Source organism: Lepus europaeus, chromosome 21 (assembly GCF_033115175.1).
Source record: "Lepus europaeus isolate LE1 chromosome 21, mLepTim1.pri, whole genome shotgun sequence".
NCBI classification, from domain to species: Eukaryota; Metazoa; Chordata; class Mammalia; order Lagomorpha; family Leporidae; genus Lepus; species Lepus europaeus.
Genome location: NC_084847.1, coordinates 3,719,037 through 3,736,176, shown reverse-complemented (window position 1 = coordinate 3,736,176; position 17,140 = coordinate 3,719,037). Strand labels below are relative to the sequence as shown.

The following is a 17,140-nucleotide window of genomic DNA, read 5'->3' as shown; positions in this document are numbered from 1 at the left end:
CAGCTGCCGATAACATCACAGGTACCTAGTAATGTCAGCTGAGTGAACGGACACAGGAAAAAGGAACAGGCGCAACTCTAAGACCAAGTAGGGGACACAAAGCTTCATGCTGAATAACCAGAAGTAACCTTGCGATGATACAAACTCAAGCTTCCGAAGGTCCCCTGGTCAGAGGGCAGCCAGACGCCTTGGATGGCGGCTCTGACACTGGCAGACGGGCAGCAGAAGCAAGAGAAGGCGTCACTTTTAACCAACACACGTGAGACTTTCTTATGCTTTCAGGAGAATTCAGAATTCTGTCCCAGCAGTTACTGGAATTTTGAGAGAAAATAAAACTGCCATTCTTTTGCTCAGGCTCACACAGCTAGTTAAAGGATCCGAAAGCACCACACATTAATTCAATCTCATTATCTTGAACATGCAGTGCAAACGCCCCACTATTCGTCAGACATCAACAGCTGAACTTCCCAATTAAACTGTATCAGCCATTTCTCTAACACTTCAGAAGCTTTCAGCCTTTATAATCTTCAAAACCATTTTCTGAAGCCGCCTGAACTGCACAGACAATATCTCTGAGGGTCTGGCTTTATACAAAAGATAATTAGTCAAGTGCTGCATTTTTAAGCAAATCTAATTAAAAGAGCAATTGCAGATGTATCTGATAAGTCTTCCAGAAATAAGTGAAGTCCCTCACCCTTAAGACAAGACATTCTTGCCCCCAGGAGTTGTATAAATTAATCAATCTCAAATTAACTAGGAAATGAAGTTAAATCAAACACCCCGATCATGCTGATTTACAAGAATTCCAATAGCCTAATGAACCATTTTATTTATTATAAGAAAAGTCACTGTAGCCTTTTGGTACCTAGCTTAAAATCATATATACTGTACCTGTTTTTGCTGAATAGTAGGAAACCTGGAATGATTTTTTATTTTTAAAAAGATGCTTTTTAAAAGATCTTTTTTAAAAAGACTATTTTTAAAAAGATGGCTTTTGTTCTACCTTACTTGTTTGGATCTACCTCCCCTGGTTTCTGGTGATAAGGGTTAGTTCTAACCCTACAAAAGAGTACAGTAAAGAGTGGGTGATATGGGAATCTCTGTTTCTTCAGTACTGTTCCTATTTTATGCTGGATGGGAGAGGACCAAAGCAGTGCTAGGTCATCTCTTTGGGCAGGCTACATCAAGAAAGTAACTTGAAGGGACATCAAACCTGACTTTCTCGGCAGCCGTATGTTCCAACAACCACCACTTGTAAAGACACCATCAATACACATCAACAGGAAACAGAAAAAGGCCATCAAATCACCAGATTCCCTGGAGGCCCACATACAAATGAGTAGGCAATGAAAATGGGCTAAACTAGAAAAGAAAACCATAAACACAGCATGGGCGTCTATCAAGACACCCATCTTGCAGCATCTCTTTAATACACGTAGGTTCACCAAGACTTTTTTTTTTTAAGATTTCAAATATCACATCATGCTCAAAGATATATCTGATTTTTGTTTCCCACAAAGTGTTTTTCCCTAAGGAATTGACACACATTGCATCAGAAGCTGCATCACAACTTGGTGGACCACAGGTTCCTGCCATGGTAAAAGATTCTACCTCTCTGCCAGAGGAATGTCCTCTAGCTCCGCCCCCACACTTGAGTCTGGCTGCTATTCGGCCGTGACCACTAGTAAGGTGGAAGCAACACGACACACATAACCTTTAAGCCACAACTCGAGGGCCCAGCAGCTTCCACCTGCACGTACTGCAAACACTGCCCTAAGACCATCAGCACCTGAAGAAGCCCAGGGAGAGCGCAGCCTGGCCACCCCTGGCCACCTCACCAGCTGAATGCAGCCCCAAGCATGTGCTCTGGCAGGTTCAAAGTGTAAGCACCCAGCTAATCCACCATCAGGAGAGGCGAACCAAGCACTAAACCAAAACTTCAGTGTGGTTTTAGACAGCAATAGAAAATGATACAATTCCAACTCTGGATCCTGACTCCAGTTTCCTGCTAATGTACACTTTGGGAAGCAGTGAGATGGCTCAAGTCCTGTTACCAGTGTGGAAGACCTGGACTGAGTTACTAGTTCCTATATTCAACCAGCCCAGCCCAGGCCATTGTATATATCTAAGGAGTAAACAAGAAGATGGGAGCTCTGTCTTTCAAATAACAAAACAGTTTTTTAAGATGTATCTTGTGTATCTTATATGTATTTTGTAGAATTAAGATTTAAAATGTGGGGGCTCTGGCCTGCAGTGCCAGCATCCCATATGGACGCCGGTTCGAGACCCGGCTGCTCCACTTCTGATCCAGCTCTCTGCTATGGCCTGGAAAAGCAGTAGAAAATGGCCCAAGTCCTTGGGCCCATGCACTTACATGGGAGACCCGGAAGAAGCTCCTGGCTCCTGCGTTCGGGTCAGCGCAGCTTTGGCCATTGTGGCCAATTGGGGAGTAAACCAGTAGATGGAAGACCTCTCTCTCTCTCTCTGTGTGTAACTCTGACTTTCAAATAAATAAATAAATGTTAAAAAAAAGAAAAAAGATTAAACGATTTAAAATGTGATGGGACCGGCACTGTGGCCCAGTGGGTTAACCCGCTGCCTGCAGTGCCCACATCCCATATAGGCACTGGCTCAAGTCCTGGCTACTCTGATTCCTATCCAGCTCTCTGCTATCGCCTGAGAAGGCAGTAGAAGATGGCACAAGTCCTTGGGCCCCTCCACACACGTGGGAGACCCAAAAGAAGCTCCTGGCTCCTGGCTTCAGATCGGCACAGCTCTGGCCATTGTGGCCAATTGGGGAGTGAATCAGTGAATGGAAGACCTTTCTCTCTCTCTCTGCCTCTCCTTCTCTATGTAAATCTGACCTTCAAATAAATAAATAAATCTTAAAAAAAAAAAAAGTGATCAATGTTATAAAAATAAAGGACATGGGAAAAGGAGAAAGGCGGGGAGTGAAAAATAAAGTATGAAACACATAACACTGCAAATGTTATAGTTACATGCATGAAGTTTAATTTAAATTCTAAAATGCAAGGTCTAGGGGATTGCACTTTGGTGTAGCAGGTTACACATCCACCTGCAGTGCCGGCATCCCGTACAGGCGCCAGTTCTAGTCCCAGTTGCTCCACTTCCAATCCAGCTTCCTGCTAATGTGCCTAGGAAAGCAGTGGAGAATGGCCCAATCCCTTGGGCCCCTGCACCCATGTGGGAGACCCAGAAGAAGCTCCAGGCTCTAGGCTTCAGCCTGGCCCAGCCTCAGCTGTTGTGGCCATTAGGGGAGGGAACCAGTAGATGGAAGATCCCTGTCTTTCCTTTCTCTTTCTCTCTCTCTCTCACTGTAACTCTGACTTTCAAATAAATAAACATTAAAAAAAAAAAAAAAAGCAATATCCATTTTAATATCAGGAGAGGGCTCCTTATCCTTACTAAGTGTCCAAATATTCAGGTTTGGCTCCTAGAATTATATGCAATTTTTGTGCACAAAGGCATTCCTTCCCTGAGAAGGCTGTCTCTCCCAGCATGTCTGGAGCTCCAGAGCACTCATATACCCATACAGGAGACCCCAGTGCCCCAGTGCAGGCCTCTGGGCAGGAAGGAGCTCTCAGGAATCCTGTGGAAAGGCAGAAGTGGCTTTTTAAAACACGCCTTCTCTTTAATGCTACCATAAAAGTAATGGGGACTTTAAAATACTATTTATTAAGAGGCCAGTGCTGTGGCATAATGGGCTATAGGCCTCTGCCTACAGCACCGGCATCCCATATGGGCACTGGTTTGTGTCCTGCTGCTCTTCTTCTGATCCAGCTCTCTGCTGTAGCCTGGGAAGAGAGTGGAAGATGGCCCAAGTGCTTGGACCCCTGAGCCCACGAGGGAGACCCAGAAGAGGCTCCTGGCTTTGGTCTGACCCAGTTCCAGCCATTGCAGCCATTTGGGGAGTAAATCCGCAGATGGAAGAACTTTCTCTCTTTTTCTCCCTCTCTCTGTGGTTCTATCTCTCAAATAAATACATCAATCTTTTGAAAAAATAATTTTAAGTAAAAATAGCAATATACAATTATTCACAACTGTAATTACAATGGCATTAAAACATACACACAGGGGCCAGTGCTGTGGCGTAGCGGGTAAAGCAGCTGCCTGCAGTGCCCGCGTTCCATACGGGCACCATTTCGAGTCCTGGCTGCTCCACTTTCCATCCAGCTCTCTGCTATGTCCCAGGAAAGCAGTAGAAGATGACCTAAATCCTTGGGCCCCTGCACCCACATGGGAGACCCAGAAGAAGCTCCTGGCTCCTGGCTTCAGATCAGCATAGCTCCAGCTGTTGCGGCCAACTGGGGAGTGAACCAGCAGATGGAAGACCTCTCTCTCTCTCTCTCTCTCTCTGCCTCTCTTTCCTTTTCTGCGTAACTCTGACTTTCAAATAAATAAATAAATCTTAAAAAAAAAAAATACACACAAAGCCTAGACTGGTAAATGCAAACAGAAATCATTTTCAGATTGGTGGGATGTGGCTAATTCCCATAACTCTCCACTCTATTTTTCAAAATTTCTCAGTGCTGTTGGATAAGCATCAACTTCACCCTTGAACACTGTATTTTTAATCTAGAAGCCCGCCCTCTCCTGGTTACCAACCCTTCACAGGACACAGGTCTGCCTGGGACAGGATCTGGGACCCCTCTGTGTCATGCCCTAGTATAAGCCCGAGATGGACAGTTGGCCAAATAGGGAGTCCTTCCTGTGAGGTTGGACCACAGCCCAACACTGATTCAGCCGATGTCACTTCATTCCCATCAAAGTCGTCCCCACCTTTCCCAACAAATGAATGTTAAGTCGTCATACCAGAACGTAGTCTGGTGGGAATGGGGACACATCCAAGACGACACAGAGACCCACCCTAACTCACCAACAAGACTTTCAGAAGCTACCAAACAATGTGATTACAAACCAGAGGACTGAAAGGAACAGGGAGTCATTTTTTTACATCAATTCTGAGGACAGCATGCTCAAACAAGCCAAGTTCTGCCTCTGTCCACCACCATGCATATTAAACAGGCTCTGAATCACTGACATACTGCAGAGTCCCTTAAACCATTACATTCAGACGGAATACATGTGTCTATCACTGCACACAGCTAGCAAGGACGAACTACATCTAAATAGATGCTTTATCTGTCTCACATAGTATCTGCAAATATTTTTTGCAAGTGAGAAAATCTGTAGCTGTGGTTGCTATTTTACCCTTCCCTGTAACACAAAACAGGAATTCTGCAATGCATGAGAATCACTGAACTAAGACTTACAGAGAAGTGTAAATGTCACTGAACTGCACTACCAGTCACGATGGCCAAAGTACAAAGTAACTTTGACCAAAAATCAAGTGCTGTCGTAACGATCGAGCCGTGGTCGGTGCACAGTATGTGACACATTACCGAACTGAAAGCTCACGGTGCTCAGAGATCCATGCCCACCGTCACTGCTATACTGTGAAGGTCATTGTTATTCTTTGTAATGGGACATGGATGGCATATAAAGTTAAGCTTCTTCTAATGGATCACAATTTAGACATTCCTAAACCACTACTTAACACAGATGATACTTAACACGAGGGTGCAACCAAAATCCATGGAAACAAAGCATACGACCTATGTGTAATGTACATGTTTGCCGACTTTTGTGAATCTTCCAAACCTTCAAAACTAGGCTGAATCTCTGATTCAATTGCCTGCTGGCAACATCAGTGTCACTCTGCACACAACAGGAAAGACACTGTGTAGGGGGAAAAACTGACAGGAAATGGAAAGAGTAAAATCTCCCAGAAGAAAGCAAAGTTTCCAAAGCAAAAGAATCGAGAAAAGCTTAAAAACGATCCGTGATGGACAAACTCACACCTTTCCTCACTCAGCACGAGAGGAAAGCTTGCAAAGAGCCTGCACCTGAACCGCCAGCTCACTAAGGGTCTCTGCATCCGGTCTCACGTGGGTGGCGCGGAACCCACAGCAACCCGCCTGAAACGCCTCCAGGAGAGCCCAGCCCACCACGTCCCCGTACCTGGGCCAGCTCCTTGACGCGCTTCTCCAGAGGTGCCGGCAAGCCTTCAGGGAGGGAGGCGGGCTGCCTGAACTCCTGGTCCAGTCCCGCCCCAAGGGAGTCACTCCCATCATCCATATCGTGGAAGGGGCTTCCTTCCGGAGACTCACTGAGCAGCTGCTCCAAGTCCAGATCAGTCAGCGAGTCCATGGCAGTGGCCGCCTGAAGCAAGTCGTTGTCAGAAGTTGAGCCAAAGAGCGAGAGCAAGGGGTCCGAGGCGCCCTCCAGTTCCCGCAGGCCCTGGGCTTCCGCTGAGGAGACGGCTGCAGGCTTATGCTCTTCCTCCCTCTTTTTCTGAGCCTCCTTCTCCTTCTGAAACTTCTTTAGCATCTCCTTAACACTTAGAGCCCCAGAGTACTTCTTCTTCTTTTTCTCCTTACTGGCATTGAGGGCTGTGAAGCTGCAAGCAAGAGGGAGGAAGCTGGTCACCTGGGCTGCAGGACACCCCCTCAGGGGACTCCAGAGGCATTCACCCCTGCTCCCAGGGCAATGGTCTCCAGGAGAACCTCAGTCACAGTCACCCTGTTTTATTCCTCCCTCCTCTTGGCATATGGAGCTCGTTCTGGCTGAGACCAAAGCTTGAGAGTTAAGACAGGTTAGCAACACAGTGTCACAGAGTGCTAAATATCCGATGGGTTTTTAAGAACCACTGCCAGGCTGAAATAAAAGATTGCACAAAAGGGAAGGGGCAAGAAAAGCATTTAAAGGGAGAAAGCAGGAGCAGCAGAGAACAGCAGCAACTTGAAGGCAGCTGGGGTGAGACTGAGTGAAGAGAAGGAAGCAGGACCACAGAAGACACGGGAAAACAGCTGAGACAGAAGAACTGGGGCAGAGAGAGGAACACTCAGAGCAAGGAACGTCAGCAATCACACAGTGACAGAGCATTTGCCAACACTGACAGTGGAACAGAGAAACTCTGGCTATCTGACACAGAGATGTGAGTGTCTGACTGTGCCCAGCAAGCCACTGTGGGAAGCCAGGCCCTGCTGCCTCTTCTCAAGCTGTGGGGAGGGTGAGTCAGCTCCCAGGTGTCCTGCCCTACAGGTCAGACTTCATCCTAGCAAAGAAGCTGCTGCCTCTCACCCGGCTTTGGAAAACTTGGACTTTTTCGATTTCTTCTCCTTGTCATAAGTGTCATCTTTTTTCTTCTTCTTTATCTTCTCACCACCTTCCTTCAACTTCCGCTTCTGAGAATTAAAGACAAGGCACAGTTACACGGCTCCCTAACTCAGGGAGCAAGTGCACTACACAGCACTGGCCTTGCTCCGCCCGGGGCACATCCTGGGACCTGTCTCATCGGCTTTGTGAACAGAAGCTAGATCAGTCCCTGGACCACAAACCCACAGCCTTCCCGCTGACACTGTCTCCTGGAAACACCTGGGGCGGAGACAATGGTGGCCCTTGTGGAGCCGGAAAGCTCTCTGGTCCGAATGACTTAGAGGTAGGCCCTACCTCTTACTTTAAAAACACAGGAAGTAGAAGACACTTTAAGATTCTCATCTTGAGGTGGGTGTTATAGCACAGCAGGTTAAGCCGCCACTTGAGACACCCTTATCTCGTATCAGAGTGCCGGTCTGAGTCCCGACTCCTCCACTTCTGATCCAGTTTCCTGCTGATGCATCCTGGGAGGCAGCAGATGATGGCTCAAGTGCTTAGGCCCCTGCCACCCACATGGAAGACCCAGATAGAGTTCCAGGCTCCTGGCTTTGGCCCAGCCAAACCCTGCTGTTATAGGCATTTGGGAAGTGAACCAGAGAATAAAGACTGATCTCTCTCATGCTCTGCCTTTTGAAAAAAAAAAATTTTTTTTAAATATCTATGCTCATCTTAAGGCTGATTTGTTTTCGGTGGGTGACAGCCCTGGGAACTGAAGTCCTCTACATGTCCACAGAAGAGGATCAGCAAGGGTGGTGCACACTCCCTCACTCCACACCCTCACTGCTATTGGCCCCGCCCTGAGAACACCTCCAGAAATGACTCTGCTGAGCTTGCTGAGATGTCCCAGATATGGACACGATGACCGTGAGCTGGAGAGCCCCCATGGACACTTTACCTGGGCACAGCTCTGTCTTTCCACCAGCCTCCTGAGCCATCCTAAACCAGTGCATATTCTGGTGAGTTAGCTACTGATCTTATAGGATCATGTCAAAAAGCATTTCTGAAATCCAAAAGCAAGCAGGCTCTAACCTTTGGAGATTTTTTCTTCTTTTCTTTAATGAAGTCATCCTCAGATTCTGATGCTTGTCTAAACTGCAGGGTTCCCGAGTTAATGTAAAATCCTCCATACTTTGTGGTCAAAGAAGCAGGAACAAGCTCATCATACTGAAGGGGGGAAACAAACTGTCAGCTCCAAGTTCTGTTCTGGTTCTAGCCCAAAGGTGCAAAGCGGGTACTGAGAGATATGTGATCGTGTTTCTCTGTCACACTTCAGACAGCGTACTAAGATACTCTTCTGGTCAGTCATGAACATGTGAGCTACAAGGTGTTTGGGTGGATCTAGCCATTTTCAGATGAAGGAACTAAGGTCAGGATCAAAGAGGTGCTTCCTCTGTTCATCAGAGCTGCTTCTGCCTTGTGCTAAGAAGAGAGCACACCTGCTCTGACTGCTCCCAACTTCCTGGCTACCACCAGTAGAAGTTAAGGTATGGTGGTGCTGATACCGCATTTCATCAACTACTTACCGCCTCAGAGTTATCGATGAAGGAATCGGATTCATCATAACCATACCCCATATCAATCAAGTCCTGTATTCGGTCTTTTCTACGTTTCTTTCCACCCTAAAATTTAAAAGCAAAAGAATACACACACAGAATTGTTGCCTTGAACTTCAGCTGGTGATTAAAGGTTAAAGCACCAGAACAACCCCTCACATGCACCCCAAAACCTTCTTCCCTGAAGATCTTTTAAAACGGGACATGGGCAGACATTGCAGCACCATGGTTAAGCTACCTGCATCCCATGTCAGAGTCTGGGATCAGGCCCCGCCCCTGTTTCTGATCCAGCTTCCTGCTAATGCACCCTGGGAGGCAGCAGATGGTAGTTTAAGTAGCTGGGTCCCTGCCACCCATGCGGGAGACCCAAATCGAGTTCCTGGATCCTAGCTCTGGCCTGGCCCAGGCCTGGCTGCTGCGAGCATTTCTCTCTCTCTCCCTCCCACTCCCTCTGTAGTTCTACCTTTCAAATAAAAACAAAACTCCAAAACTGGACATATTTATAGCTGCATAAAATGGCCTAAGACAAGAATGAGCTATAGGCTCATGCTTCATACCCAACATTTCCTCTACGGCAGGTAGCAGGCCCCTCTCTTTCATTCGCCCACTGAGCACCACACTTGCTCCCACCACATGCATTTCTGTACCTTAACATATCTGTTTAGTAATTGCAATCTGCTCAATCCAAGCTCTATACTCATTTACAGATCAGTGATCACATGATGATCCACCAAAGAAATACGGAAATATCTAGAAACCTCGTCTACTCATTGAAGTTGTTTTGTTGCTCAAGAGAAAAATCTTACATATTTTTCTTCAAATTTCCGGGCAAGGGCTTCCACTTTGTGCCTTTCCTTTTCTTCATCATTGAAAGGATCTGAAAGATCTTTCTTCTGTAAAGAGATTATTCCACAAAAAGATGAGTCACAAAAAATTCCCACAATTCTATTCATAGAATGGCTAGAAATGAAAGATGAGGCCGGCGCTGCGGCTCAATAGGCTAATCCTCCGTCTGCGGTGCCGGCACACCGGATTCTAGTCCTGGTCCGGGCACCGGATTCTGTCCCGGTTGCCCCTCTTCCAGGCCAGCACTCCGCTGTGGCCCGGGAGTGCAGTGGAGGATGGCCCAAGTGCTTGGGCCCTGCACCCACATGGGAGACCAGGATAAGCACCTGGCTCCTGCCTTCGGATCAGCGCGATGCGCCAGCCGCAGCGGCCATTGGAGGGTGAACCAACGGCAAAGGAAGACCTTTCTCTCTATCACTGTCCACTCTGCCTGTCAAAAAAAAAAAAGAACAAAGAAAGAAAGAAAGAAATGAAAGATGAGGTAGAATACATGCTATCATATCTCTAGTGTTTATCATCACTGTTGAACAATGTAAAATTTCATTAATATAATTCAACAAACCTTGATGAGGGGCCAGCACTTTGGCATGATAGGCTAAGCCTCCACCTGCAGCACCAGCACCCCATATGGGTGCCAGTTTGTGTCCTGGTTGCTCTCCTTCTTATCCAGCTCTCTGCTATGGCCTGGGAAAGTAGTAGAAGATGGCCCAAGTGCTTAGGCCCCTGCACCTGCACAGGAGACCCGTAAAAAGCTCCTGGCTCCTAGCTTCAGATAGGCCCAGCTCCAGTTATTGCAACCATTTGAGGAGTGAACCAGCAGATGAAAGACCCTTCTCTCTCCCTCATTCTCCCTCTTTCTATAACTCTACCTCTCAAATAAATAAAATCTTAAAAAAAAAAAAGAAACACTTAATGAAATGCCCACAGACAGCCCCCACAGTGCTAGGAGCTATAGGTTCCCAATACCAGCAAAGGCCTGTACACAGGCTATGCTCAATCTCCACAGAACTGTGTTCCATATCATTAAGTTCCTCTGTAGCTCTAAAATTTATTTTATGTACTTAAAAACATTCTAAGAAGGGATGCAAAGGCTTCACCAGACTTCCAAAATAGTCAACAGATCAAAAAGGTTAAGAAGTCACTGAATGTAGTACTCGTTTCTGAGTCGCTCTGCTTTGCTGCTTAGAGAAACTGTGGAGTCCGCGCTCCTCAGTCTGACCAACTTCAAATCCAGGTTCACAGCATTCCCTACCTCTCGAAGTCCATCTTCCTTCCACCCCCACAAAGATTTATTTATTCACTCAAAGACAGAGAGAAAGAGAAAGAGAGAGGAAAAAAAAACAGAGAGATCTTCCATCCACTGGTTCACTTCCCAATGGCTACTATGACTGGCACTGGGCCAAGACAAAGCAAGGAGCCTGAAACTCCATCCATGTCTCCCACGTGGGTACAGGGGCCCAGTAACTTGGGCCATCTTCTGCTGCTTTCCCAGGCACATTAGCAGGGAGCTGGAGCAGAAGCATCGCAGCCAGGATATGAACAGTGCCCATAGGGGATGCTGGGGTCACAGGTGGCAGCTTCACACACTTCAGCCCCTGGAATGCCCCTGAAAGCCCATTGTCAAAGGTCTTTTATCTCTTGTCCTCTCAATATTTTTTTAAAGATGTATTTATTTGAAAGACCGTGTTAACAAAGAGAGGTAAAGACAGAGAGGTCTTCCATCCACTGGTTCACTCCCCAGATGGCCACAACAGCCGGAGCTGTGCCAATCCGAAGCCAGGAGCTTCTTCCCGGGTCTCCCATGCAGGTGCAGTGGCCCAAGGACTTGGGCCATCTTCTACTGCTTTCCCAGGCCACAGCAGAGAGCTGGACTGGAAGTGGTGCAGCTGGGACTCAAACTGGCACCCATGAGGGATGCCAGCGCTTCAGACCAGGGCTTTAACCTGCTGCACCACAGCGCCGGCCCAGTCCTCTCAATCTTAAAACCACTCCAAATATTTTCATGTTGTCTTCCAAAGTTTATTCTACTCCACAGGCTTATTTTTGCATTTTTCTCATCCACTCACTGCCGAGTTGGGCCTTAAGCTTCCTAGACGAAAATATCTGTTTTACTATGAGACTCCTAAACTAGTACACTTGAAGACTGCAGAGTAGGGGTGGGAATGTGGCCCAGCAGTTTAGTGGCTGCTTGGGACACCCACTTCCCATATTTGAACACTTGGTTCAAGTCCTGGCTGCTCTGCTTCTGGTTCAGCTTCCTGCCTGTGTGTACCTTGGGAGGCAGCAAGTGCTATCTCAAGTACTCACACCCCTGCCACTTACATGGGGAGACCCAGATGGGGTTCTTCAGCTTCTGGATTCGGCCTGGCCCACCCTGGCTATTGTGGGCATTTGGAGGTGAACCAGCAGATGGAAGGTATCTTTTTTTTTCCCCTCTGTCTGCCTTTCAAACAAAAATTTTTTTTTAATTTACATTTATGGAAAATGCATTTTTAAAAAACTTCAGAGTAGATCAAAAATACTAAAGACTGGGAAAACAAAACTCTTATCTCACCTTCCCTACTGTGCCTACTGAAATCCCACCCATTCATAAAGGATCAGTTACAGGGGGCCAGCGCTGTGGTGCAGAAGGTTAACTCCCTGGCCTGAAGCGCTGGCATCCCATATGGGCACCGGTTCAAGACCTCACTGCTCCACTTTCGATCCAGCTCTCTGTTATGGCCTGGGAAAGCAGTAGAAGATGGCCCACATCCTTGGGCCCCTGCACCCATGTGGGAGATCCGGAAGAGGCTCCTGGTTTTGGATCAGCGCAGCTCCAACCTTTGCGGCCAACTGGGGAATGAACCATCGGATGGAAGATCTCTCTCTCTCTCTCTTTCTCCCTCTCCCTCTCCTCTCTCTGTGTAACTCTGACTTTGAAATAAATAAATATTAAAAAAAAAAGAATCAGTTACAGGGATACACATTTTAAAGGGACAAAACAGAAATATACAGTCACATGATGTATATACCACAAATGGGTCATCTTTCAAATACCTGTGTATTGGTACATTGATCACATATAACTAGAGCAGTTAAAATCATTTTTTAAAATCGTGAGCAGCGGGGCTGGTGCTATGGTGCAGCAGGTTAAGATATTGTCTGCGGTACCAGCATCCCATTTGGGCGCTGGTTTCAGTCCCGGCTGCTCCGCTTCCGATCTGGCTCCCTGCTAGTGCACCCGGAAAGGCAGAAGAGGATGGTCCAAGTCCTTGGGCCCCTGTACACACGTGGGAGAGGGAGAGGAAGCTCCTGGCTCCGGCCTGGTCCAGCCCTGGCCATTAAGGCCATTTGGGGAATGAACCAGCAGATGGAAGATTCTAACTCTGCCTTTCAAATAAATAAATATATATCCTAAAAACAAAAAAAATGAGTGGCACTAGAATCAACATGTGTTAGTTAGAGCCTTGCAAACAGCAGTCTTTCAAGAACTAGTCTTTCCTGACCAAAGGAAAGTCCAGCTCTGTCCAAACATAGGACAGGCTCTGCCCAAGCACCCAAGACACAGGCTCTCCTCTGCCCAAGACTCCATGGCCTGTATCTGTTCCAGAATGAAGCAATGATCACATTCTAACATATGTTACGTGTGTTAGTATAACTCTACTAAAACATGTACCAGATTGCAAAGCTGAGGCTGGTGTAGCCTGTTCCCCACCTTACACAGTTTAGTGCCCTCACATTGTAAGAAACACATGTCAAGTCAATCAATGTCCAAACATCTCAGATTATTTTGTTTTTATCACTGTGTAGCAGGCCCACAACATTCAGGAGCTCTGAACCTGAAATCCAGGTGTGAACCCCCTGACACCTGATCCAAAGCTCTCTGTGTACACCCCATGCATCAGGAGTCCCCAGAATGGTATAATCAGACAGCACTGGAGTTCTGATTTCTGTTGACCTACTGATTTGGTTTCAGCCTATAAACAAGCACATTAACTAAACCCTGACACTCTTTGTCTCCAGGAAAGAGGGTAGCATTCCTACTTCAGCAAAAGGATTATGAAGGAATTTGAAATTATTTTCTCTTGCCCTGCACACTGGCCCTCATATACAAGTTGGCCTCTGGTACAGCCTCATTAGCTACCATCAAGCAATCAATTCTTGATCTCAGTTGAGGAAACACATGTTCATATGAGCAAAGAAAACTTGGGAATCTTTCTAATCAAACGAACTCCCCTTAAACAGCACAGACGTGAGCTGGACTGACTGGGCACAGGGCACTGAGGTATTCACCAAGAGGACCTCACTCTACCCTCAGACACTGCATGAGCCAGTTTACTGAGCACTACTCTGGAGACCAGGATGTGGAGTGTGGGGCCCTGTTTACCTTTTCTTCAGAACCTAGGCTACCGCAAGGGTTGACAGGAGGTTCAGATTGCTCTTCATCCAGCTCCCACTGTTACTATCTAAGCCCATAAAGTACAAAACGTGTATAAGGGGCCGGTGCTGTGGCGTAGCAGGTAAAGCCGCTGCCTGCAGTGCTGACATCCCATATGGGCACTGGTTTGAGTCCCAGCTGTTCCTCTTCCGATCCAGCTCTCCGCTACGGCCTGAGAAAGCAGCAGCAGGTGGCCCACGCTGACACCCATGCTTAGGCCTACAGTGTGGCTCCGGGTTACGGTGGACCGTACCTTGTCTCCAGGTTGAAGACCTTTCACCTTCCCTCGTATATTCTTCACCAGCTCTGGGTAGAAGAACTCCGGGCATCGTTTGTGATCTGGTTCAAAGAGGGTGAGTGTAATCCGAACAGCAGCTGCAGCAGGCTCAGAGTCCTGGTGCTGCTCTGTTCCAGCCTCCTCTTTCCGGGACTTCTTTAAAAAGGCAGGATTCAGAGAGCCTGGCAGTGAGGTGAACTGGACCCTGTGGGGCTCCGACATGGCTACCACCAAGGCTCAGCAGGTGTCACCGCATGGTTTCTGTTAACGTTCAAAAGAGTTACCAGGTCAACTTTTCTGATGACAAAACTCATCACTTTCTTATTCAATTATACAGATTTAAGCTGAAAAGAACTTCACTGTCAAGAATCCATTGTTGAACTTTTAAAATTGCCATGCTTTTTTGTTTTGCTTAAGTAATATGCATCTTAAAGTTTTCACAAACATGAAAACCACCCCAAATCTCGTCATTTGGCATCAAAGACTGCAGTTAGGCGTTCTCCCCTTAGGCCTCCCCCTTATTCTCTATGGCTAGAAGGCCCTTCTCCAACCACATCTTCTGTGTGGTCTTTGATAGGCACTTTTCTCATCTCTCTCTCTTTTTTTTTTTTTTTTTTTCTTTTTTAAATGGGCTCTCCCTTTATGCTTGGCTACAGTTAGCACCTGTCTCTGCTCAGGTTCAAGACAGGGAATGGAGCCTGCTTCCCTCCCAGCTGTCTCTCGGTTGCCAGGACCACACACCCACCTCCTGTTGTGTGGCTGTGCAAGCCTGAGAAGATACAGAAACGGTACTAGATAAAGTATATTAACACTTACAGGTTAGATTTTAGGTTAAATTTTACAATCACTGTGATAACCTGATTTTGAAACATGTAAGCGAATCAAAGGCACAGTGTTATAGAATGAAAAAGAATGAAACTGGACTTATAATTTTGATTTAAAATGCATAAAAAATGTGATTAGGCTCTAAAATGCTTTCAGGTTTAAAAGAATGTGACATCTTTACACATTTATTGTAATTACAAGAGTTGCTTAAGTCATTAGAAAGAATTTACTATTTGGTTAATGAATTCACCTAAGAAGTTTAAAGTTCTCCAGAGAATCAAAGATGCAGAACTTTAAATCCAGTTTAAAATACTTAAGGGAATTTAACTTTGTAAACAAAGTTAATTGTTTAAGGGGACCTAATCTGCTAATCTGGTGCCTTAATCCAACCATTGTCAAAGATCAAGTATCTCTGCTTGCATAGCCTTAGGTTAGTAAACAAACAAGAAAAGGCTTAAAAACAACTGTTTTTAAATACTTCAGTGAACTAAATAGCATTCTAAACACAGTATTCCACACACTGCTCTTACAACACCTCACCTTAACCAAATTAGCTCAAAAAATGCTAGCCTTTGTATCTCAGCTTATTTCTAGCAATTAGTATATATATACCATTGTTGTAAATACTCATACATCCTTTTAACTATTGTTTTTCAAACCGGTTATTGGTGAAACAAAATCTGAGTGTGTATGCTGGTTTAGTAATTAGTCCCTTTACTGGATTCTTATTTTAAAAGCTTTTTTTTCCCCCACAATATGCACTCCCATTACCCACAGAAATGAAAATTCTCTTTCCTCTTCTGAAAAAAATCACATTTCTCATTTTTGTTTCCTGTCTTATTGCATTGGCTGGGATCAGGCAGGAGACGCTGCCATGTAGCAGACTCCTCTGGGAATGCCCGTGGAGCCCGGTATAATACTAATTAAAGCATTCATATCCTTTAACAAGCCGCTAAAATAGCCTCCAACCCCTCAAGTGGTGAGTAAGTTTTGAATCATGGGCGTGTGCTGCGGCTTACTCTTTCCCGCGATCTTCAACACGCTTAGAATGACCGGTCGGTGCACACGCGTGCGCGCGCGCGCTAGCGCACACACACTCGCCACGAGCGCCCTGCAGTGACAGTCCCTGAACTTCACCCACGGCCTTTCAGGGACACCGGTCTCCGAGGAAGATTCAGGATGCGAGACAAGCCAGTGCGCTGGGAGCCCCGCCGGCGGCCACACTCGGAGGAAGGCGGCTGCGAGTCCACTCCGGCGCCGGACCCCCTCCGAGAGTCCCGAGCCTCCGCCTGGGCCCCCGAAGTCGCGCGTGGCGCCCGGCTCCGCGGCGGCACGCACCGCCCAGCTCAGGGTTCGGCTGTACGGCGTCCGCACCGCGCTCCGCGTCCGTCTTCCGCTCGCCGCAACTTCTCACAAAGTGACCGACTGACCGCCCGGCCCCGCCGCCCTACGCACCTGGGTCCCCCGCGCCGACGCGGGCCGCAGACGTCCCCTCGCGGAGGTCCTCATGCCGGCCCGCCAACCCCGGGCGGCGGCGCGGCTAGCGGCCGGCTCCCGAGCCCTGCCTCCGGGCGGCCGGCCGGCCAGTCCCGCGGCCCATGGCGGGGCCCCCGGAGGGAAGCGGAGAAATGCCAACTCCGTGCAACTTGAGAACAGCCGTGGGGCAACTCGCGGCGCCCGCCGTCCGGAGGAGCGCGCTGCAGGAGCCGGGCGGCCGGGCGCCCCGGCCCCGAGACGGCGCGGCCTCCCGGGCTGCGGCCGGGGGCAGCCCGCCGGGCGCGCGGCCCCGGGCTCGGGAGGAGGCCGGCTTCTGGCTTCCAGGCCGCGCCGAAGTCCGTCAGGCAGCTCCCGGCAGCAGCGACGGGGCCGGCCGGCGCCGCGGGCTCTCGAACGGCCCCGGGGCCCGCGCCGGACTAACGGCCGTAACGGAAGCACCGAGGGAGCAGGAGGGCCGAGTCCAGCACCCGGGGGCGGGGCGGGCCG

At 47.8% G+C, this 17,140-nt stretch overlaps 1 protein-coding gene across 3 annotated transcripts in view; it reads right to left on the bottom strand.

Annotated features, from left to right (window-relative positions):
• UBN1 (ubinuclein 1) overlaps nt 1-16,715 on the bottom strand; it is a 31,270-nt gene extending 14,555 nt beyond the window's left edge. For all 3 annotated transcript variants that reach the window (XM_062180458.1, XM_062180460.1, XM_062180459.1), the window contains exons 1-7: nt 16,613-16,715; nt 14,309-14,593; nt 9,599-9,685; nt 8,763-8,858; nt 8,269-8,403; nt 7,165-7,268; nt 6,043-6,481 (exon numbers count right to left, since the gene is read on the bottom strand). In XM_062180458.1, the coding sequence (XP_062036442.1) occupies nt 6,043-6,481; nt 7,165-7,268; nt 8,269-8,403; nt 8,763-8,858; nt 9,599-9,685; nt 14,309-14,554 (1,107 nt within the window). In that variant the 5' untranslated portion in view covers nt 14,555-14,593; nt 16,613-16,715. The remainder of the gene's footprint in view (nt 1-6,042; nt 6,482-7,164; nt 7,269-8,268; nt 8,404-8,762; nt 8,859-9,598; nt 9,686-14,308; nt 14,594-16,612) is intronic.
• Nucleotides 16,716-17,140: the final 425 nt, after the last annotated feature.